The sequence below is a fragment of the Phyllobates terribilis genome, unplaced genomic scaffold (genome assembly GCF_046119375.1).
Source record: "Phyllobates terribilis strain yellow unplaced genomic scaffold, ASM4611937v1 Scaffold_12__6_contigs__length_324123572, whole genome shotgun sequence".
Classification (NCBI taxonomy): Eukaryota; Metazoa; Chordata; class Amphibia; order Anura; family Dendrobatidae; genus Phyllobates; species Phyllobates terribilis.
The window spans coordinates 12,700,664-12,724,125 of record NW_027362772.1 but is presented as its reverse complement, the minus strand read 5'-3'; the positions used below and the strand labels follow the sequence as shown (position 1 = coordinate 12,724,125).

The window sequence follows — 23,462 nt, the reverse complement described above, 5'->3', positions numbered from 1 at the left end:
TGAGCCATGTATAAGGGAGTCGGAGTTGGAGTTGTGTCATGGAAATTGAGGAGTCTGAGTCGGAGGTTTGGCTTACCGACTCCACAGCCCTGTCAAAAAGTATCGGGTGCTCCTCTGGGTTTGGAAGCTCAGCCAAAATAACTCTGTCAATTTGATCAGGACATATCTTGTCTTTTAGGCACATCAGTATGTGTGCATGCAGAAGACCTCTTTTTGACACTCAATTGAATACATCCAACATAGAGTTTCACCAAAAATATGACACTATGTAATTACTTCCATGACCTTAATCAGTTTTAGTTTAAACACCCTTACTGTTAAATCATGTCGATTAGGGGGATCCTGACCACTCAGAAGTTCTTCCCATATCGCTGGCCAAGTTGGATAACATATAACTGTAATAAACAAATCTCTACGCTATGGCCATATATCCGAACATATGTCATGGCGTCCTGAGCGTACTCGTGCATTTGTCTGGGACTTCCTGTAAATGTAGCCAGTAAAATAAACCATGCGGCCAATATCCCTCACGTTGCCATCGTTAGCAGCAGCATCTCTTATCCTCATCCAATCGAAGCTTTCGTTGGTTCAGTCGTTTGTACAAAAGATGCTCGCTTTCCACCTTGGCATACATATCTAATATAAATTGATGAAAAAGTTGCCTACATTGTAAAATGTGGTTTGATGAACCATCTCTGATCATTATTTGGTAGGCGTAGAAGTCCATAGCTGATATTTTTGTATTGGTTGGTCAAGCAGTGTTGGGATCAGTCTGCGTTAAATTAAAGTGATAGCCATTTTCGCTTCGTCGCTGAATAATTATATCTCGGCTTAGAAAGTTTTGTCCAACCATTACAATAGCTACTTCGTTAATACTGGGAGAATTAACTCGCCTTTTGTGCTCACCAATAGTGATGGGCGAGCACTAAAATGCTCGGGTGCTTGTTGCTTGGGTTGAGCACATTGGAATACTTGGGTGCTCGACCCGAGCAACGAGCCCAATGTCAGTCTATGGGAAACTCGAGCATTTTTCAGGCGGTCGGCAGAGGGTCTAAAAATTGCCAAAATCGATGGGAACAGTTCTCAAATGACATGGGAACAGCATGGAGAAGACCTCTGGAAGCATTTCTGACTCCCAGGTCACTGCTGTCAACAATGTTGTCAGAGGTATTACTCCACTTTTACGGACTCACAATAAAACATACAAAAACAAAACCAAAATGGATTTTCCTGGGAAATATGTTAAGGAACATCCTTTCCAGGGTAATGACTTGTATATAAGGCAAAATAAATAACCAAAAACAAAAATACTCCTCCACACCTTGGGCTATGTTCACACATAGCGTTTTTGATGCGTTTTTGCACTTTTGCATTGCTTTCAACAGTGACCAATGCATTTACCGGGAAATGTAATTTTAACATTTTACAACCTTATTTGGCCATGTGGTGTGTGAAACATTGTAATGCACACGCCCGGGCTGAGCGGCGTGTGCGTGTGATTCCACTGGACCGTGCCGGAGAGTGAATGCCTGGAGGGGCGTAACTAGGTATTCACCCGATCCGACCAGGGTCGCACGACAGCATACGACGCCAGTGCACCAAGGAGGAACCGAGCAGAGGGACCAGGTGCTACTCCAGGACAGACCCCGGACACGGCTGTTGACCCACACAGAGGAATACAGGAACAGACTGGTTAGGCTGGCACACAGACTGGTGGGAATAGGCAGGCACGACTGGTATGCAGGCAGGGGGGGTACAGGCAAGCACGGCTAGAGTGCAGACAGGAAGGCACTAGCAGGTAGGAACACAGGCGGGATAGGACCCAGTACACACTGGGACTCTGGAACAGAATCACAGATGTGGCGGACAAACACAGCAGAGTGAGGCCGCCCAGAGAGGTGAGCGAGAGCAGGACAGGATGAGACTGCCCGGAGCAGTGAGCGAGAGCAGAGCAGGACGAGACCGCCCGGAGCGGTGAGCGAGAGCAGAGCAGGACGAGACTGCCTGGAGCGGTGAGCGAGAGCAGAGCAGGACGAGACCGCCAGGAGCGGTGAGCGAGAGCAGAGCAGGACGAGACCGCCAGGAGCGGTGAGCGAGAGCAGAGCAGGACGAGACCGCCAGGAGCGGTGAGCAAGAGCAGAGCAGGACGAGACCGCCAGGAGCGGTGAGCAAGAGCAGAGCAGGACGAGACCGCCAGGAGCGGTGAGCAAGAGCAGAGCAGGACGAGACCGCCAGGAGCGGTGAGCAAGAGCAGAGCAGGACGAGACCGCCTGGAGCGGTGAGCAAAGGGTCAGAGCTGAGCGAGACTGCCGGAGCAGTGAGCAAGGAGTCAGAGCAGGACGAGGCCGTCTGGAGCGGTGAGCAAGAGTAGAGAAAGACTGCCGGAGCAGTGAGCAAAAGGATAAGAGCGGAGCGAGACTGCCGGAGCAGTGAGCAAAAGGGTCAGAGCGGAGCAAGGCTGACGGAGCAGCGAGCAAAAAAGGTCAGAGCGGAGCAAGACTGCTGGAGCAGTGAGCAAAAGGGTCAGAGCGGAGCAAGGCTGCCGGAGCAGCGAGCAAAAGGGTCAGAGCGGAGCAAGGCTGCCGGAGCAGCGAGCAAAAGGGTCAGAGCTTAGCAAGGCTGCCGGAGCAGTGAGCAAGGCAGAGCAGGCTAGAACCGCCAGAGCGGTGAGCAAGGCAGAGCAGCGGGGACAGGGCTCTGTTCACACGGAACAGACAGGAAGGGAAAGGCAGAGCCAGATACCCACAGGGTACTTGCAGTGAAGTAGCGAGTGGACCACAAACTCACAAATGGGAGTACAGAGACAACAAGCAGGAGTTAGGTACGAGTTCAGACTCTGCAGAAAAAGGAAAGGAACGGACATACAGAAAAAACAGGTAAAGGATAGGAGAGAGTTCAGACTGGAACTGAGTGCACGGAGGAGACCGACACTGCAGCAGGATACAGGAGCGGGTCTGGGAATACGGCCCCCAGAGAGGCGGGACGAACAGGCAAGGCGCGTGTTCAGACAGGACAGACAAGATACAGGAGTGGGTCTAGGTAATCGGCCCCTAGAAGGCGGGAGGAACAGGCTAGGAGCGTGTTCAGACAGGCCTGGAAATACAGCCTCCAGGATACCCTGGGGGGTATACATGAACATACTGTATACAATTTTTTTTTTTTTTTACGGGAGTCATAAACACCCTTTAAAAAAATTATGTGGGTGTTGCATCACAGACTACGGTCACTCTGGTGATATGGTGGTTGAGGATGAGGAGAAGGAGGAGGACAAAAGCAAATAGCCAAAATCAGGAAGCGTATACCCATGTGTGGGTGTGAAAAGGTGCATGGGAATACACCCCCCTAAAAAAGGACACTGGTTATGAGTTTGTTACGCTGCTATCATTCGGTGGTGTTGAGAAATCTGGCCCAATCCAGCCCTTGTTCATTTTTATAAGAGTCAGCCTGTTAGCATTTTCAGTTGACAGGCGGATGCACTTATCAGTTATAATTCCACCAGCGGCACTAAAAACCCGCTTTGATAAAACGCTAGCGGCAGGGCAGGCCAGGAACTCCAAGGCGTAGAGAGCCAGTTCATTCCATGTATCCAGCTTGGATACCCAATAATTAGAAGACAGAGAGGAATTACAGAGGACGTTGGTACAGACGGCAAGGTACTCCCTCAGCATCTTCCCAAACTTTGCACTCCTTGTGAGAGTACCCGTGCCTCAGGGCCTGTGCGATGGGAGGGGCTGAGAAAATTCTCCCAGAACTTGGACAGTGTTCCCTTGCCTCTGCTGGATTGGAGTTGTCTCTCTCGCCTGTACTCCTTGGTTGTCCAACGAACTGTGCCCTCTACCCCCAGCGTTTTCAGATGGGAATTTTTTCAATAGTTACGCAACAAGGGCCTTGTGGTACAGCCCCAGTTTTGTAGACCTGTCTGCCTCAGGAATAAGGGATATAAAGTTCTCCTTGTAGCGTGGGTCTAGAAGTGTCACCAACCAGTAATGACTGTCATCCAAAATTTTGAGAACGCGGGGGTCATGGGAAAGGCAGAGTAATATAAGCTCAGCCATGTGTGCCAGACTGCTAACAGGAAAGACTTCCGTGTCCTCACCAAGAGGACAACTGACCATTCTCTCCTCCTCCTCTCTGTCCTCAGGCCATCCACGCTGAACAGAGGGTATGACCATTGTGCATGCGCTCTGCCGAGTCGGCGGCCATTTTCCTGTAGAGCACAGCTTCAGGAACATGGCCGCGGCCACTGGAAGCCGCACACTCTGCTCTGCAAACTCCGCTCACAGCAATACACCGGCCCCGGTACCCGGCCAGGCCCGGCCCCCAGCCAGATATCAGCCTGCCTTACCTCTTCTTCCGCCGCCGCCCTGCAATCCCGCTCCACCACCACCTGTAAGTTGTGTACGGACCATAAGACTCACCCCCCATTATCCTCCCAAATTTGGGGGGAAAAAAGTGCGTCTTATAGTCCGAAAAATACGGTACTTCTCTCGTACCTACACTACATAATAAACAACTAAATCTCTCCCTAGCTCAGCAGCACCTCTCCCTACACTGTCTGATTCTGGAGTGACTGTGTCGAGCACGGTGGCGCCAGGTCTGATATAGACCTGATGACGCTGTGCGGCCAGCTAATCATTGTAATGCCACAACCACCATGGCTATGGCATTACAATGAGTGGCAGGCAATCCCTTCATGTTCATTGGCTCTGTAAAGAGCGCCAAACATGCAGGGAGGGGACTCGAGCTCCCGCCGAGCAACCCGGAAATACTTGGCGAGTTCTGAGCATCTCGTACAGTGAGATGCTCGGGCAAGCACCAAGCAGTAGCGAGCATGCTCGCTCATCACTACTCACCAACTGGTGTCTTGTCTGCTCTTATTATAACCTAATATTCGTCACTTGGCATTCTTTCTAAGTTTTTTTTTAAAAAGGTTTACTACCTGAATTCATTAATGGAAAAATCTTTGCAAACTCAAAACAATATCTTTTTTTGTCTCAGGTATAGCTTCACAAAGTCGATCAGCTTGCATCTGTTCATCTCCCAAAAAGTAAATTTAAAAAAAAAAATTGGGTCTTCATTTGTTACAGGAAGCATAGAACTTATGTTGTGATATATTTTGCCCTGGGCAAAAAAAGTGGGCACAATTTCTGCTTCCTTGAGTCTAGCTGTCTTATCAAAGGATGTCATCTGGATGGATGAATTGTATCTCCTAATACTTTGCAGAAAATGTTTGGATTCAGGAGTTGTTCCAACATGTATGAAAAAAGTGGTTTGGGAGGTAGACTTAAGTGATAAACTGACTTTGTCATTTGAGCTGCACATACCAGACGATTCAAAGTTAAACTTTTTTGCTTGACAATGTTCGCATATTATGTCCATTTTGCCTATTATGACTTTCAGATGTGACCTATAGTCCTGAATTGTGTCATAGTGAAACACTTCCAAACTCAAGTCAGGCTGCCTACATCTTTGCATAAATTGCATATGTCATATGCGGTCAGTTTGACAAGGTTCAACCTTTCGTTCAGATGTTTCCGCATCCCTTGATTCAGCCTGCCTCATCCGTTTCTCCTGAAGACGATGTTCCTGTTGTTCAGATGTTTCAGCTGCATTTGATTCAGCCTGTCTCATCCATTTCCTTTCAAGCCGGGACTCGCATTGTTCACTTGTCTCAGCTGTTTGAGACTGTTTTGCTTTCTTAGCTTTTGGATTATCTTGCCCAATTGATGGCAGTTTTTTGGGCGGCATTTTAAAAAACAATCCTTAGTATTATGACCCTTAGTACCGTATTTTTCGGACTATAACACGCACTGGACCATAAGACGCACCTATGTTTTAAAGGAGGAAAATAGGAAAAAAAATTTAAGCAAAAAATGTGGCCATGATGCCCTGTTATGGGGGTGGGTGTCTGCTGCTGACACTGGTATTGGGGTAATGTCCCCCCCCCCAATTCTGTTAATATCCTCCATCCTGGTATGTATGACCCCTCCTTCCTGGTATAAGTGGCCCCCATCCCATCCTGGTATGCATGGCACCCCTTTATCCCCCATCCTGGTATGCATGGCACCCCTTTATCCCCCATCCTGGTATGCATGGCACCCCTTTATCCCCCATCCTGGTATGCATGGCACCCCTTTATCCCCCATCCTGGTATGCATGGCACCTCTCTGAGCCCCCATCCTGGTATGCATGGCACCTCTCTGAGCCCCCATCCTGGTATGCATGGCACCCCTTGAGCCCCCATCCTGGTATGCATGGCACCCCTTGAGCCCCCATCCTGGTATGCATGGCACCCCTTGATGCCCTCATACTGGTATGCATGGCACCCCTTGATGCCCTCATACTGGTATGCATGACACCCCTTGAGCCCCCATCCTGGTATGCATGGCACCCTCTGAGCCCCCATCCTGGTATGCATGACACCCTTTGAGCCCCCATCCTGGTATGCATGGCACCCTCTGAGCCCCCATCCTGGTATGCATGGCACCCTCTGAGCCCCCATGCTGGTATGTATGACACCCTCTGAGCCCCCATGCTGGTATGTATGGCACCCTCTGAGCCCCCATCCTGGTATGCATGGCACCCTCTGAGCCCCCATCCTGGTATGCATGGCACCCTCTGAGCCCCCATGCTGGTATGTATGGCACCCTCTGAGCCCCCATGCTGGTATGTATGGCACCCTCTGAGCCCCCATGCTGGTATGTATGGCACCCTCTGAGCCCCCATCCTGGTATGTATCGCACCCTCTGAGCCCCCATCATGCTGGCTACAAAAATAAATAAATAAACACTCATACTCACCTCCTCTCTCCTCCAGCGCTGTCCCGCTCTGCTGCCGACACTCTCACTGTGTGAGCCGCACATGGCAGGGCGCACATGGCATCCCTGCCATGCACCCTCACACAGTGTGAGACGCTGTGCTGGAATAGTCACTGCTCCCCACGTCGGGACTCTGTGCGTGGGGAGCCGTGACCATTCAGTCTGTTCAATAGCGTGCACACCGTACAGCAGCGCTGCTCCTGCTGCCGCTCTGCGGTCAGTGTGCCCGCTATTAAAGACCATGGATATTTACTACAACCAATGGGAGTGGGTTGTAGGGAATATTCATGAGTTTTAATAGCGGGCACACAGACCGCAAAGCAGCAGCAGGAGCCTCGCTGCTGTACAGTGCACTGGCTATTAAGAAAAATGAATATTCATTGCTCTCCACGCCCATGTGCGTGGGGAGCAGGGAATATTCATTTTCTTTAGTAGCGGGCACAGGGTAGGCTGCAGCAGGCGGCTGCTGCCTCCTGTGCCCCGCTGATCCCCCGCTGCCGCTTCCCCACACCCACCACCATGTGGCCATACAGTAATATAGTATTCGGACTATAAGACGCACCCCCCACTTTCCTCCAAAATTTTGGAGGCAAAAAAGTGCGTCTTACAGTCCGAAAAATACTGTAATCACCTCACACTTATCAGAGATCTAATAGGTGAATCTATATATATAAAGCAGAAAATGTGACTTCCTCACTCTCAGACTGTTCTAGTAGTCCATAGCAACCAATCAGAGCTCAGCTTTCACTTTACCTCAGCAGCTTCAATGCTGAAAGCTGCAGTCTGTTTGCTATGGGCAACTAAAGCAATCTTACTGTGAAGCAATTCTCATAAATGAGGCCTCAGTTACTTCTGCAACAGCCATTGCTATAATTACGGAATTTAGACCGACTTATCAGGTTGCCCCACCTCAGCGACTATATGGTTGCTGCCCCTTTAAGAGCGACTCTTCGGACGCCGTCGCTCTTATTCTTTAAAACCTTTTGAGCATAAACTATGGTTTTGCATTCAACACACAGACACCCATTTTCTCCTTTATTTCTATAGAGCCTAAATTTGGGGGGCCAAATCTCGTGATGGAGGGAAATTTCAAATTTTAATGTTTGCAGCATTTTTAGTCTCGTGTTAAAACAGGCCATGCAAAACTTCACTCAAACTGCATGAAAAATGTGGTTTTTGTATTCAACGGGCTTCACACAAATTTTATACTTTATACATATATATAGATTTAAAAGAGAAACCTAAATACTGTAAAATAATAAATCTCCTCATATGTTTCCCCTTATTGTCTCCAGTAATTGTATTATTACACAGGATTCTTTATGATGTTACATCGGCTCATCTTCTTGTTCAGGTTTCTACAATATCAGATCCTCTCAGTGAAGATCTTCTATATTAAGAGAATTTTCCTGATTTACCCATCAAGGATGGACATGGACAGAGACAAGATGGCGGAGAGGATATTACACCTCACCCTAGAGATCCTCTTCCGGCTTACTGGAGAGGTGAGAGATTCTGATGACGTCACATTACATCATTCTTATCTATGGGAATAACAGATGGACAGATCTGGAGAGGTGAGGACTCTGGAAATGTCTGTAGTGAGATTTATTAATGTGTCTTTCCATAACCAGGATTACATAGTAGTGAAGAAGACCTCTAGTGAGCGCTGTCAGGACCCTGTGTCTGAGGGATGGGGAAGACCCCTGAGCCCAATCACAGGGCTTCCACCTCATCACCTGATACATGAGGACATCAATGACCAGAAGATTCTAGAACTCACCTACAAGATGATTGAGCTGCTGACTGGAGAGGTGACACTGCTGGGAATGCTGGGACATTACACAGTAACGCTATGAATGGATTGGGGGGATGACGGTATCATTGTATGTGTCAGGTCCCTATAAGGTGTCAGGATGTCGCCATCTATTTCTCCATGGAGGAGTGGGAGTATTTAGAAGGACACAAATATCTGTACAAGGACGTCATGATGGAGGTTCCCCAGCCCCTCACATCACCAGGTAATAGACAGGATTAAATACACCCAGCCTATAATTATCTGTATGTAAAGAATGAATTCAGTCCCTGTATGTGTTTCCTCCAGATCTATCCAGTAAGAGGACAACAGCAGAGAGATGTCCCCGTCCTCTTCCACAGGACTGTAAACAAGAAGATCCCAATGTTCCTCAGGATCATCAGGTAGATGGAGAGAAGGTGTCATGAGATCTTCCTTATGACAGCTGTAAAGCTCTTGTGCTCAGTATTATTTTATCCCCCAGTATTATATGTTTTATACTTATGTAATAAGAACTTAATGGAACTTCTCCATTTGTGGCTTTTACAATATTTGTTTTAGGGTGAAGATCTGACCCATATTAATACTATAGAGACATATGTGAGGGGTGATGAGCAATGTAAGGAGGAGATTCCTACAGATAACCGCCCAGGTGAGTAGTAACCACTAAATGCAGAGAAGTCACAGATTCTTCTCAGTCACCAGCTGCGGCTGCTTTGTCGGTCGTGTAGTCTGGGCGTATCACAATCGTGTGATTACCATTTTGCCTCTAGAGCATTAACATTCTGCATTGGTTACTCATATTTTTACTGATGAAGAGTGTTGAGTTTGTTAATTTCAGTAGATGTTATTGTCTATACTCACAGTTTTTAACTATAGTAGTTAGTGCCAAAAATACTCTGACTTAACCACTTCCCGCAGCCAGTTTTGTATTCTTAATCAGTGCCCATTTTTCAAATCTGACGTGTGTCACTTTATGTGGTGATAACTTTGGAATTCTTCACAAAGGATTAAAAGGAAACAAATGGACCTTAAAAATTATTTTCGAACATCTCTTGAATCCGACAATACCCTGTATTTGGTTGCACACTACTGTCTGGGCACATGGCAGGTTAAGAAGGGAAGGAGCACCATTTAGCTATTTGAATGCAGATCTTGCTGGAATATGAGTCTCAAAAGAAACGGAGTACCAAGTGCACCAGTCTTTTAAGCCTGGACTTGTAGTCCTCTGTAATGAAACAAAAAAATGCCTGCCGACGGTCCACGGTGCTGCAACAAGAGTACTACAGTAGTATGTAGAGAAGAAAAGAAAGGTGGCACTCACCATCGGAAGCAGTAAAACATTGTTTAATTCAGACAAAAGTCGTCATGGGAAGCTGTAGGCTTGGGTGTGCGAGTGAGTGCAAGATTGGACGACGACCATTTTATGCTGGGAATGCGCTTCTGCGTCATCCAGTCTTGCACTCCCCCGCACACCCCAGCCTACCACTTCCCATCACGACTTTTGTCTGAATTAAAGAATGTTTTTCTGCTTCCAATGGTGATTGCCACTTTTCTTTTCTTCTCTGCATACTCTTGTTGGAATAGCTTGAAGACACAATGTATTGAAGGCACTGTTCGTGGTCACCTGGCAGCTAAAAAGATGGCCACGACGAACAGGCTTGGTTCTATCTACTCCTTTTTCCAGATCTCAGGGATTTCCTTGCTCATCACTCTTTAACAACTTACTGACTAGGATAACTATATTAAAATGCAACCTTTATTAGGATATTAAAATTATATTCCATTATTCACCATACTATTCGTGCAGTCTACCGTCTCTGGCCTTTGGATAAGGTCAGAGCTGGATACTAACAATAAACAAAATGTACTAAAAAATCATGTGCGTTTTTTCTTCTAATCCAGGGGTCCTCAAACTTTTTAAACAGGGGGCCAGTTCACTGTCCCTCAGACCATTGGAGGGCCGGAATATAGTTTTTAAAAAAATGTATGAACAAATTCCTATGCACACTGCACATATCTTATTTTGAAGTAAAAAAACAATACAGGAACAAAGACAATATTTAAAATGAAGAACAAGTAAAGTTAAATCAACCGGTATTTCAATAGGTAGGTAACTGTACCCAATAGGCAGCATAGTTCCCCAATAGGCAGCATAGTTCCCCAATAGGCAGCATAGGTCCCCAATAGGCAGGTAAATGTCCCCAATAGGCAGGTAAATGTCCCCAATAGGCAGATAAATATCCCCAATAGGCAGCATAGGTCCCCAATAGGCAGCATAGGTCCTCAATGGGCAGGTAAATGTTCCCAATAGGCAGGCTGTTCCCCCCTTATAATGCCCCATGCTGGATGCCACCCCCCATATAATGCCCCATGCAGGATGTCCCTTTCTCACACCATATAATGCCCCATGCAGGATGTCACCCCCCATATAATGCCCCATGCAGGATGTCACCCCCCCCATATAATGCCCCATGCAAGATATCACTCCCCTGTCTTTATAATGCCCCATGCAGGATGTCCCTCCCCCCCCCATATAATGCCCCATGCAGGATGTCACCCCCCATATAATGCCCCATGCAGGATGTTACCCCCCCATATAATGCCCCATGCAGGATATCACTCCCCTGTCTTTATAATGCCCCATGCAGCATGTCACACCCCCATATAATGCAGCATGTCACACCCCCATATAATGCAGCATGTCACCCCCCATATAATGCCACATGCAGGATGTCAACCCCCATATAATGCCCCATGCAGGATGTCACCCCCCCATATAATGCCCCATGCAGGATATCACTCCCCTGTCTTTATAATGCCCCATGCTGCATGTCACCCCCCCATATAATGCCCCATGCAGCATGTCACCCCCCCATATAATGCCCCATGCAGCATGTCACCCCCCCCCCATATTATGCCCCATGCAGCATGTCACCCCCCCCCCATATTATACCCCATGCAGGATGTCACCCCCCCCCCCCCCCCATATTATACCCCTTGCAGGATGTCACCCTCCATATAATGACCTATGTCTCCATACATTTAAAAAAAAAAAAAAAAAAATCCAATACTCACCTCACTTCTCACTTGCTGCTGCTGCTCTGGTCTGGACTCCAGCGTCGCAGCGGCGTTGTCCCGCTCTGCGCTGCCTGTGACAGCACTCGGTGTAAAGACGTCACCGCGCCCTCTGACCTGAGACGTCACAGAAAGCGCAGAGCAGGATGACAGCTGATCTGCGGAGGCACGGGGAGAGGTAAGTATCCACCTGCCGGGGCCCTGAGCAAGCGGGGGGGAAGGGCGGGCAATGGCACCGCTCTCCTCTCCTCCGCCCATAGCCCGGCGGGCCGGATGAAAGTCCTCCGCAGGCCGAATGTGGCCCGCGGGCCGTAGTTTGAGGACCCCTGTTCTAATCATAGTAATTCTTTTATTTCATTCGACAGCATATACTTTGATTCCTACCTCACATAATTGTATAAACACCTCAAACTATACACTTAATTCAATTGTGCTTGTTACTGTTCTATATAGAAACTTGTTATTACACTTCACCTTTAATTAAATAGGTAACAGATGGCTCCTTCAGCTACAGTGGGGGAAATAAGTATTTGATCCCTTGCTGTTTTTGTAAGTTTGCCCACTGACAAACATAAGTAAGTGTAGAATTTAATGCAGTCCAAACAAAGTAACAGACGTTTCGGCCTTGACAAACGGCCTTCATCAGTGTGGTCTATAAACCAAGAACAAAATCATAATCAAAATCCAGAAAGTAAAACATATTACATTTAAAAATCAGTGTCACGTATAGAAAATCTTTAGTTTACATGGGAGAAATGACTTCTATAGTCAGGAGACCTACCAGACTGTTTGGAGTCAGGTGTCTAGGGAGAGGATGGGCGAAGTGCCTCTGGGAATATGTATCAATACCTGTGAAAGCACGTGGATAACCTAATTAGGTGCAGTTCAGAAAAGACTAGACTGTCCGAAAGTAGTGCTGAAGCATACCTGTGTGACATTAACAGGGGTCTTAGCGTTAGAACGCGGTATCCACCGCTGGTTCAGTGTGGTCCCAGTGTGTGACATCTATCTGCACTATTTAATTGCATAAGGGGGGTGGGACTGGTAAATATGAGGGCCAATCCCATAAGATGGGTGTCACCCCAGGAAGTTGTATGGCTGTCATAGAAAAGTGTAGTGTCAGTGGGTTGTGCCGGCTGTGACTTCACAGGATGTGACGCGCAGCACGTGCATGCCAGGAAGTCCTAGAGGTTATCAGCGTGCGTTCCACTGTGCCGCATGTGACGTCATCGAATGTGACGCGCGGCACGTGCGTACCAGGAAGTCCTCGAGTTTGTCAGTATGCGTTCCATTGTCCCGGAAGTGCGCTCTCTCTAATGGAAATGTGCGTTCCACAGGTTATAAGGGGCGGATTCTTATATAGCGATGGTCAGCATGCGTTCCACAGTCACGGAGGTGCATACTAGTGAATAGGATTGTGCGTTCCAAGGCTATCAGGTGGATTTCCTGTGCAGTGGCAGAGTGATAGGTCCATAATCAATGTCCCACATTTCAAGGCACAATTAAACATGCCATCTGTAACACAAAATGAATAATTAGGACTAATCATATCCGTGGGGTGACGGCATAATACAACCTTGTCATAGCATAAATTGGCATACAATCAAAGTTCAAGGCTTTCTGCAAATAAACCCGAGATTTGGGCATTTGATATCATAATGACAAGAGGAATTAGTGCCAGTTAAATAAAGGAAATTAAATCGTAGTCCCTATTTAAACCCTTGGGGGCAAGGGACTGAAGTTCATGTTTCCAGTACGCCTCCCTACGTTTCAGGAGGCATACACGGTAGCCACCCCTCCGTGGCGTGAGTACCTGTTCCAAAACGTGAAATTTTAATTGTGAAACGTGGTGTCCTGCTGTGTCGAAATGGAAGGGAATGGGCAATAATAAATTTTTGCATCGTATAGTGGATTTATGTTTGGAAATCCTATCCCTGATGGGTTGGGTGGTCTCACCTATATAGATCAAGCCACAAGGGCATTTAATCAACTAAATCACAAAAGATGTGTCACAGGTAAAAAAAAATTTAATTTGATATCTGTTCCCGGATTGTGGATGGTGGATGGTGGACTGAATCTCCTCGCAGGACATTATTGCATTGCCTGCACTGTAGGCAGGGAAATGTTCCTGTTTTGGGATTCTGTAGGAATCTCTGTTGAGGACCTGATTTTGTACTACCTATGTCCGCCCGTACTAGGGAATCTCTAAGATTAGACGGTCGTTTAAAACAGGGTAGAAATGGTGTTTGAAAAGAAGGGATGTCAGGATAACCGGTCCCCAGTATGTTCCAATGTCTACGTATTGCTTTATGAAGTATGTACGCATAAGGGTGAAAGGTATGTACAAACAGAATGCGATCCTTGGTGGGAATACGTGTACCGCGGGGCTCTGTTGGTTGCTGGTCAAGAATGGCTGGGGGATAGCCCCTCTCTAAAAATCTCGCTCTCGTTTCATGAATTCTGGTTTGCTTTAACTGTTCGTTAGTTACTATTCTATCTACCCTTTTAAATTGTGATTTGGGAATAGAACTCTTCATGGCCCTAGGGTGATTGCTAGTAAAGTGTAACAAACTGTTGCGGTCAGTGGGTTTGGAAAACAGGTCTGTGGAAAGGGTGCCATGTTGATCTTTCATCAACATGGTATAAAGGAAGCTTACTTGATGGATTTCCCTGGTCATGGTGAAGCTAAGACCGGGCCATGCCATATTTAAACCAGAGAAAAATTCTATTAAGGAATCTTTTGGACCTCCCCATATGCAAAAGATGTCGTCGATAAATCTTTTTCACATAATGGAGTATCTCTGAAATAGTGGGTGGGAATAGACGACATCATTCTCAAAGGCTGCCATGTAACAATTTGCATATGGGGGCGCCACATTGGATCCCATGGCGGTCCCTTTCACTTGGAGGTAGTATGTGTCCTGAAAAAGGAAAAAGTTCTTCGTAAGGACTAATGATAGGAGGTCTACACAGAGGTCCGAGACCTTGGGATCTATTTCGGAGTGTGTCAGTAACCGTTGGACCATGGCAATACCTTGTTCATGAGGTATGGACGTATATAAGTTTTTGACATCAAATGATACCAAGATAGCACTAGAGGGGACTTGTCCAATATCTTTTAAAGCTGTCGGGAAGGCTCCCGTATCTAACAGGTAAGATGGACTACGTTGGGTCAATGGTGTAAGGATCTTCTCCAAGAAGATCGAGAGTGGTGAAAGTAATGAGTCAGTGGAAACTACTATGGGTCTACCAGGAAGTTGTTCAAGGTTCTTGTGTATTTTAGGTAAGACATAAAAGACAGGGGTAATAGGAAATTTCCTAATCAGAAATTCACTTGTTTTGGTATCTATGACACCTGCTGTGAGGTATCTCTGGACTGTGGTCTGAATCAATGTGCTCAGATGTGGGGTGGGGTCATTGGGTAGTGGCCGGTAGGTGGTAGTGTCCCCCAATTGACGTTCTATTTCATTAGTGTAGTCGATTTTGTTCATCACTACAATTGCTCCCCCCTTGTCGGCTGGTTTTATTATTAGTGATTTGTTATCCCTTAGTTCCCTCAGGGCTTGCTGATCAAGTGGTGACAGGTTCTGTTGATAGTGTAGTTTGCCCCTTTCGCTATCTGAGCGTAATTTTTGGAATGCACTATCAATAAAACTGATGAATGTCTCCAATGCGTGGGTGCCATATGGTGGTCTATAAGTGCTCTTTTTTCGGAACCCTAGTTCCTCAGCCGTAATAAGTGCCATGGTGTCTATTTGGCCTTTATCTTTAGTGGACACAGTTTTGGAGACATGTGTTTTTAAACGCAGTGAGCGATAAAATCGCTGTAACTCCATGTCCAACTGAAATGTATTGTATTTACTTAACGGGCAAAAGGACAGACCCCATTGTAATACCGACAATTGAGGGATACTAAGGGTATGTGATGATATATTTACCACCAGGGGGTTGCTTGAGATCTGGTTATTCGATTGTAGTCCATATTCCTTGTGTTGCCTGCCCCACCTCGTTTTCTTCTTGGTTGTCTCCGGGGTAGGCCTAAAAAAGGAACAGAAGAAGAGTGATGATCCCGTCGGTCCACTTCCGAACCTGATGTGGAGGCGTCTGAGGGAGATTTGTTGTAATTATAGGAACTTCTCCTAGTGGAGTAATTGTCGCGCCATCGGTAGACTCTATTGGACTCGTAATCTTCGGTATCACGTATAAATTTGGACCTTTTCCTTGCTTCGGTATCACGTCGGTGGTTTTCGATGTTGGTTTTAATCTTGCCTTGTAAGTTGGCGTATTCCTCAGAAGTAGTGGTCGTCAGGAGTTGGGTCTCTATGTTCTTGATCTCCTCCTTAGTCGTGATGATGGCCTTATTCAGAAAATCAACAGGTAATGTAAATAAATGTTCTTTTGATTTAATGACAATCTGTTCAAATCTTGTAGTATATTCAGTATTGTTTGAGAATAAAGTCGGCCGCAGTTGTACCCTCAGCCCCCTCGGGATACGTTCGGTTCTCAAATACTCAGTAAGGGTAGCACAATGCAGTTCGTTGTTAACGAGATGCCGCTGTTCTCTCTCGTGGTCTCTCCCACGGGTCTCCTTAGGTGCAACTTTCAAAAATTCACTTGAAAAACTCGATTGTGCCAATATATTAGAAGTCTCCTCCGCATTGTATGAAAAAGTGATTGGTGTAGACATGACACTACAGTGTGCAGGCGTATAGGTTTATATACTCAAAAAAGAAATCACCGCACTACTGCATAGGTGCACGAGTAGGGTCCAAAACCAAACATTTAAAGAATAACCTCGGCACTCAAAACATAAGTGTAGAATTTAATGCAGTCCAAACAAAGTAACAGACGTTTCGGCCTTGACAAACGGCCTTCATCAGTGTGGTCTATAAACCAAGAACAAAATCATAATCAAAATCCTGAAAGTAAAACATATTACATTTAAAATCAGTGTCAGGCTGGGTGCCCACGTAGCGTTTTACAAGCGTTTATGCTGCGGAATTTCCGCAGCATAAACGCTTGGGAAACGCTTGGTAATCCGCCCCCCGTGGTCCCCAATGACAAGCCGCACTTTCAATGCCCATGTTGTGGATTTTTCCGCAGCGTTTATGCTGCGCTCAAAAATCCGTAGCATGTCCATTAATTTTGCGGAAGCGCGGCGTAATCGCCGCCATTGACTTGCATTGGACCGCGTGACATCCGCATCACTGCATTTGCACATGCGGATATCACACGGTTCAATGTGCGGATGGTACCCAAGTCTGGAGAAGAGGAGACTCTCATCCAGACCTGGGTACCATAGAAACTGTAAAAAAAAGAATTTAAAATAAAAAATAAAGTTTATACTCCCCTTCTGATGTCTTCCCGGTGTTTTGTCTGCTCCGTCCGGTGTCTTGCAATGTTCGCGTTGATGTGAAGGACCTGCCATGACGTCACTGAGTCATGTGACCCATCACATGGCTCAATGACGTCACCACAGGTCCTTCACACCCCCGCAAGCAGTGCAAGACACCGGACGGAGCAGACAAAACACCGGGAAGACATCAGAAGGTGAGTATAAACTTTATTTTTTTTATTTTTCACCATTCTTATTCTTTTTTTTAACTAATTTGGTCACACTACTATAAATCCATGCCGGTTGCATTGATTTATATAGTGTGAACAAGTTATCAAGCACTTTTCCAAGTGATGCTAAAATCGCTTGGAAAAGTGCTTGATAACCCGCATGCAGATATGCATGCAAAGACGCTTCACAAACGCTTCTACCTGGCGGGAAAACCGCATTTAAAATCCACATGCGTTTTTCCTGCCAGGGAGAAGCGTAAAAAATATGCAGAATTTCTGCATCGTGGGCACTTAGCCTCACGTATAGAAAATCTTTAGTTTACATGGGAGAAATGACTTCTATAGACACGAGACCTACCAGACTGTTTGGAGTCAGGTGTCTAGGGAGAGGATGGGCGAAGTGCCTCTGGGAATATGTATCAATACCTGTGAAAGCACGTGGATAACCTAATTAGGTGCAGTTCAGAAAAGACTAGACTGTCCGAAAGTAGTGCTGAAGCATACCTGTGTGACATTAACAGGGGTCTTAGCGTTAGAACGCGGTATCCACCGCTGGTTCAGTGTGGTCCCAGTGTGTGACATCTATCTGCACTATTTAATTGCATAAGGGGGGTGGGACTGGTAAATATTAGGGCCAATCCCATAAGATGGGTGTCACCCCAGGAAGTTGTATGGCTATCATAGAAAAGTGTAGTGTCAGTGGGTTGTGCCGGCTGTGACGTCACAGGATGTGACGCGCGGCACGTGCATGCCAGGAAGTCCTAGAGGTTATCAGCGTGCGTTCCACTGTGCCGCATGTGACGTCATCGAATGTGACGCGCGGCACGTGCGTACCAGGAAGTCCTCGAGGTTGTCAGCGTGCGTTCCATTGTCCCGGAAGTGCGCGCTCTCTAATGGAAATGTGCGTTCCACAGGTTATAAGGGGCGGATTCTTATATAGTGATGGTCAGCATGCGTTCCACAGTCACGGAGGTGCATACTAGTGAATAGGATTGTGTGTTCCAAGGCTATCAGGTGGATTTCCTGTGCAGTGGCAGAGTGATAGGTCCATAATCAATGTCCCACATTTCAAGGCACAATTAAACATGTCATCTGTAACACAAAATGAATAATTATGACTAATCATATCCGTGGGGTGACGGCATAATACAACCTTGTCATAGCATAAATTGGCATACAATCAAAGTTCAAGGCTTTCTGCAAATAAACCCTAGATTTGGGCTTTTGATATCATAATGACAAGAGGAATTAGTGCCAATTAAATAAAGGAAATTAAATCGTAGTCCCTATTTAAACCCTTGGGGGCAAGGGACTGAAGTTCATGTATCCAGTACGCCTCCCTATTTAATTTCCTTTATTTAATTCCCCTTGTCATTATGATATCACCCCACGGATATGATTAGTCCTAATTATTCATTTTGTGTTACAGATGGCATGTTTAATTGTGCCTTGAAATGTGGGACATTGATTATGGACCTATCACTCTGCCACTGCACAGGAAATCCACCTGATAGCCTTGGAACGCACAATCCTATTCACTAGTATGCACCTCCGTGACTGTGGAACGCATGCTGACCATCACTATATAAGAATCCGCCCCTTATAACCTGTGGAACGCACATTTCCATTAGAGAGCGCGCACTTCCGGGACAATGGAACGCACGCTGACAACCTCGAGGACTTCCTGGTACGCACGTGCCGCGCGTCACATTCGATGACGTCACATGCGGCACAGTGGAACGCACGCTGATAACCTCTAGGACTTCCTGGCACGCACGTGCCGCGCGTCACATCCTGTGACGTCACAGCCGGCACAACCCACTGACACTACACTTTTCTATGACAGCCATACAACTTCCTGGGGTGACACCCATCTTATGGGATTGGCCCTCATATTTACCAGTCCCACCCCCCTTATGCAATTAAATAGTGCAGATAGATGTCACACACTGGGACCACACTGAACCAGTGGTGGATACCGCGTTCTAACGCTAAGACCCCTGCTAATGGCACACAGGTATGCTTCAGCACTACTTTCGGACAGTCTAGTCTTTTCTGAACTGCACCTAATTAGGTTATCCACGTGCTTTCACAGGTATTGATACATATTCCCAGAGGCACTTCGCCCATCCTCTCCTTAGACACCTGACTCCAAACAGTCTGGTAGGTCTCCTGTCTTTAGAAGTCATTTCTCCCATGTAAACTAAAGATTTTCTATACGTAACACTGATTTTAAATGTAATATGTTTTACTTTCTGGATTTTGATTATGATTTTGTTCTTGGTTTATAGACCACACTGATGAAGGCCGTTTGTCAAGGCCGAAACGTCTGTTACTTTGTTTGGACTGCATTAAATTCTACACTTACTTATGTTTTGAGTGCCGAGGTTGTTCTTTAAATGTTTGGTTTTGGACCCTACTCGTGCACCTATACAGTAGTGTGGCAATTTCTTTTTTGTGCCCACTGACAAAGACATGAACAGTCTATAATTTTAAAGGTAGATTAATTTTAACATTGAGAGATAGAATATCCAAAAAAAAATCAAGAAAATCACATTGTATAAATTAGATACATTTTTTTGTATTTTGCAGTGCGAAATAAGTATTTTATCCCCTACAAACCATTATGAGTTCTGGCTCCTACAGACCAGTTAGACGATCCTAATCAACTCGTTACCTGCAATAAAAACAGCTGTCTAACATAGTCACCTGTATAAAAGACTCCTGTCCACAGACTCAATTAATCAGTCAGACTCTAACCTCTACAACATGGGCAAGACCAAAGAGCTTTCTAAGGATGTCAGGGGCAAGATCATAGACCTGCACAAAGCTGGAATGTTCTACAAAACCATAATTCTACAAAAGGATGAGAATAGAGGCGCAATATTGCTGTTACCCAGGCAAACAATATTGTATAAAAGCAGAAATATGCTTACCTTGCAGGGTTGTGTCATGCACAACTCATATATTAGGCGTGAAAGAGGGCTGCAGGAGACACCAAACCTTGGTGGTTCACAATGTATTGAAAAAATAAAAGTTGTCGGTAGTTCTGCGCTCCTCCGTTTGTAAAGATACAGAATCCAGTTCTTCTTAAGAAGGGTTATGAAGAAGGAGTCCAGATTGTATAGGTAAGGCTATGTGCCCACGTTGCGGACCTGAAGCATATTTTTTACGCATCTCCCTGGCGGGAAAATCGCATGCGGATATTACATGCGGTTTTCCCACCAGGTAGAAGCGTTTGTGAGGCGTCTTTGCATGCATTTCCGCATGCGGGTTATCAAGCACTTCTCCAAGTGATTATAAGCATCACTTGGAAAAGTGCTTTGACAACTTGTTCACACTATATAAATCCATGCAACCGGCATGGATTTATATAGTGTGACCAAGTAATAGTTAAAAAAAAGAATCAGAATGGTAAAAAATAAAAAAATAAAGTTTATACTCACCTACAGATTCATTCTCTGCCCCGTCCGGAGTCTTGAGCGGCTCACGCTGTTGTGTGAAGGACCTGGGGTGACGTCATTGAGTCATTTGATGGGTCACATGACTCATGACGTGGCAGGTCCTTCAGACAACAGCGCGACGGAGGGAAAACATCAGAAGATAAGTATAAACTTTATTTTTTCTTTTTTTTACAGGTTCTTTGGTACCCAGGTCTGGATGAGAGTCTCCTCTCATCCAGACTTGGGTACCATCCGCACATTGATTCCGCTGCGCTTCCGCAAAATTAATGAACATGCTGCGGATTTTTGACCGCAGCATATACGCTGCGGAAAAATCCGCAGCATGGGCATTGACATTGCGGAATGCCATTGGGGACCATGGGGTGCGGATATACATGCGTTTTACAAGCGTTTACGCTGTGGAAATTCCGCAGCATATACGCTTGAAAAACGCTACGTGGGCATACAGCCTAAAGGGGACTGAGGATGCAGTATCTCAGTCAAAGAGGGAGACGGCCCTTAAAGAAAGTAGTACAGGAGGTAAGGAGGCATAGAACGAGGTATCCACCTATTGTCCAGGAGCTGCCTGCTCCCTCTTTGACTGAGACACTGCGTCCTCACTCTCCTTTACCTATACAATCTGGACTCCTTCTTCATAACCCTTCTTAAGAAGAACTGGATTCTGTATCATCTTGACTAACAGAGGAGCGCGGAACTACCGACACCTTTTATCTTTTCACTACAAAACCATAAGTAAGACGCTGAGTGAGAAGGAGACAACTGTTGGTGCAATAGTAAGAAAATGGAAGAAATACGAAATGACTGTCAATCGACATCGATCTGGGGCACCATGCAAAATCTCACCTCGTGGGGTATCCTTGATCATGAGGAAGGTGAGAGATCAGCCTAAAACTACATGGGGGAAGTGGTTAATGATCTCCAGGCAGCTGGGACCACAGTCACCAAGAAAACCATTGGTAACACATTATGCCTTTAAAGGGGTACTCCCATCTCCAAGATCCTATCCCAATATGTAGTAGTTGTAGTACTAATAATAATAGTAGCAAATACCTACAATTAGAAATTTAGTATAGTTTTTCTGATTCGTTATGTCTCTTTCCTCATGTGCAGGCATTGCAGGACCTTAGATATCCATAGTTACGACCACTGATATAGTGACAGTTAGTTAGCTAGTTGCTAGTGGTAATAACCATGGATCTCTAAGGTCTTGCAATGCCTGCACGTGAGGAAAGAGACTTAACGAATCAGAAAAACTATACTACATTTCTAATTGGAGGTATTTGCTATTATTATTTTAACACCTACTACATATTGGGATAAGATCTTGGAGATGGGAATACCCCTTTTAAAGCTTTAAAATCCTGCAGTGCCCGCAAGGTCCCCCTGCTCAAGAAGGCACATGTGCAGGCCCATCTGAAGTTTGCCAATGAACACCTGGATGATTCTGTGAGTTATTGGGAGAAGGTGCTGTGGTCAGATGAGACAAAAATTTATCTCTTTGCCATTAACTCAACTCGCCGTGTTTGGAGGAAGAAGGATGAGTACAACCCCAAGAACATCGTTCCAACCGTGAAGCATGGTGGGGGAAACATTATACTTTGGTGCTGCTTTTCTGCAAAGGGGGCATGACGACTGCACTGTACCGAAGAAAAGATGGATGGGGTCATGTATCACGAGATTTTGGCCAACAACCTCCTTCCTTCTGTAAGAGCATTGAAGATGGGTCGTGGCTAGGTCTTCCAGTAAGACAATGACTCAAAACATACAGCCAAGGCAACAAAGAAGTGGCTCAAAAAGAAGCACAGTAAGGTCATGGAGTGGCCTAGCCAGTCTCCAGACCTTAATCCCATAGAAAAACTATTGTAGGAGTTGAGGCTCCGAGTTGCCAAGCGACAGCCTCAAAATCGTAATGATTTAGAGTTGATCTGCAAAGAGGAGTGGACCAAAACTCCCCCCGACATGTGCGCAAACCTCATCATCAACTACAAAAAAACTCTGACTGCTGTGCTTGCCAACAAGGGTTTTGCTACCAAGTATTAAGTGTTGTTTGCCAGAGGGATCAAATACTTATTTCTCACTGCAAAATGCAAATAAATGTATCTAATTTATACAATGTGATTTTCTTGATTTTTTGGGGGGATATTATATCTCTCAATGTTAAAATTAACCTACCCTTAAAATTATAGACTGTTCATGTCTTTGTCAGTGGGAAAACTTACAAAAACAGCATGGGATCAAATGCTTATTTCCCCCACTGTATATACATTGCCACTTATTATTTCACATTGCCCTTAATCAAATGAGCACTAGGTGACCCCCTCAGGCTGCTAGTATTAACCTATAAGAAAATACCGTGATAATACTTAACTAATGAAATATCAATGCTAATCCTTTAATTAGGGGAAATACATTTTTCTTTACCCACAGGGTATTAAACATTCTTGATACAATGAATTTTTGTGTAATACACCTTGTTTAGGCACATGGTTGGTGCATTATACTGCTTGCATCATAGCTCTTTCAATAGACAATCTTTATTATTCAACTTATACAAAAGTTGATGGTATGTATGGTCCCTTTGATCTTCAAATTCTGTCCAGATGTCAGGTGAACACTATGCCCCCCCCCCCCATTTTATTTTTACAGTATTACGTTTAACAATTATCCCAGTATCCCGGACTCCCTACATTCCTTTCATTTATTATTAGCTGATTCTCATACTCCTCAACGCATTTCACCCAT

General features: G+C 45.6%; 1 protein-coding gene across 6 annotated transcripts in view; it reads left to right on the top strand.

The window, feature by feature from the left end:
• Nucleotides 1–23,462, top strand: part of LOC141171905 (uncharacterized) — a 108,856-nt gene that overhangs the window by 78,543 nt on the left and 6,851 nt on the right. Inside the window, exons 3-7 of one of the 6 annotated variants that reach the window (XM_073655548.1) lie at nucleotides 8,173–8,323; nucleotides 8,453–8,632; nucleotides 8,716–8,839; nucleotides 8,923–9,017; nucleotides 9,175–9,265. The exons of the other annotated variants lie outside the window; for them this stretch is intronic. Of the exons in view, the coding sequence (XP_073511649.1) occupies nucleotides 8,246–8,323; nucleotides 8,453–8,632; nucleotides 8,716–8,839; nucleotides 8,923–9,017; nucleotides 9,175–9,265 (568 nt within the window). The 5' untranslated portion in view covers nucleotides 8,173–8,245. The remainder of the gene's footprint in view (nucleotides 1–8,172; nucleotides 8,324–8,452; nucleotides 8,633–8,715; nucleotides 8,840–8,922; nucleotides 9,018–9,174; nucleotides 9,266–23,462) is intronic. 6 annotated transcript variants of the gene reach the window in all.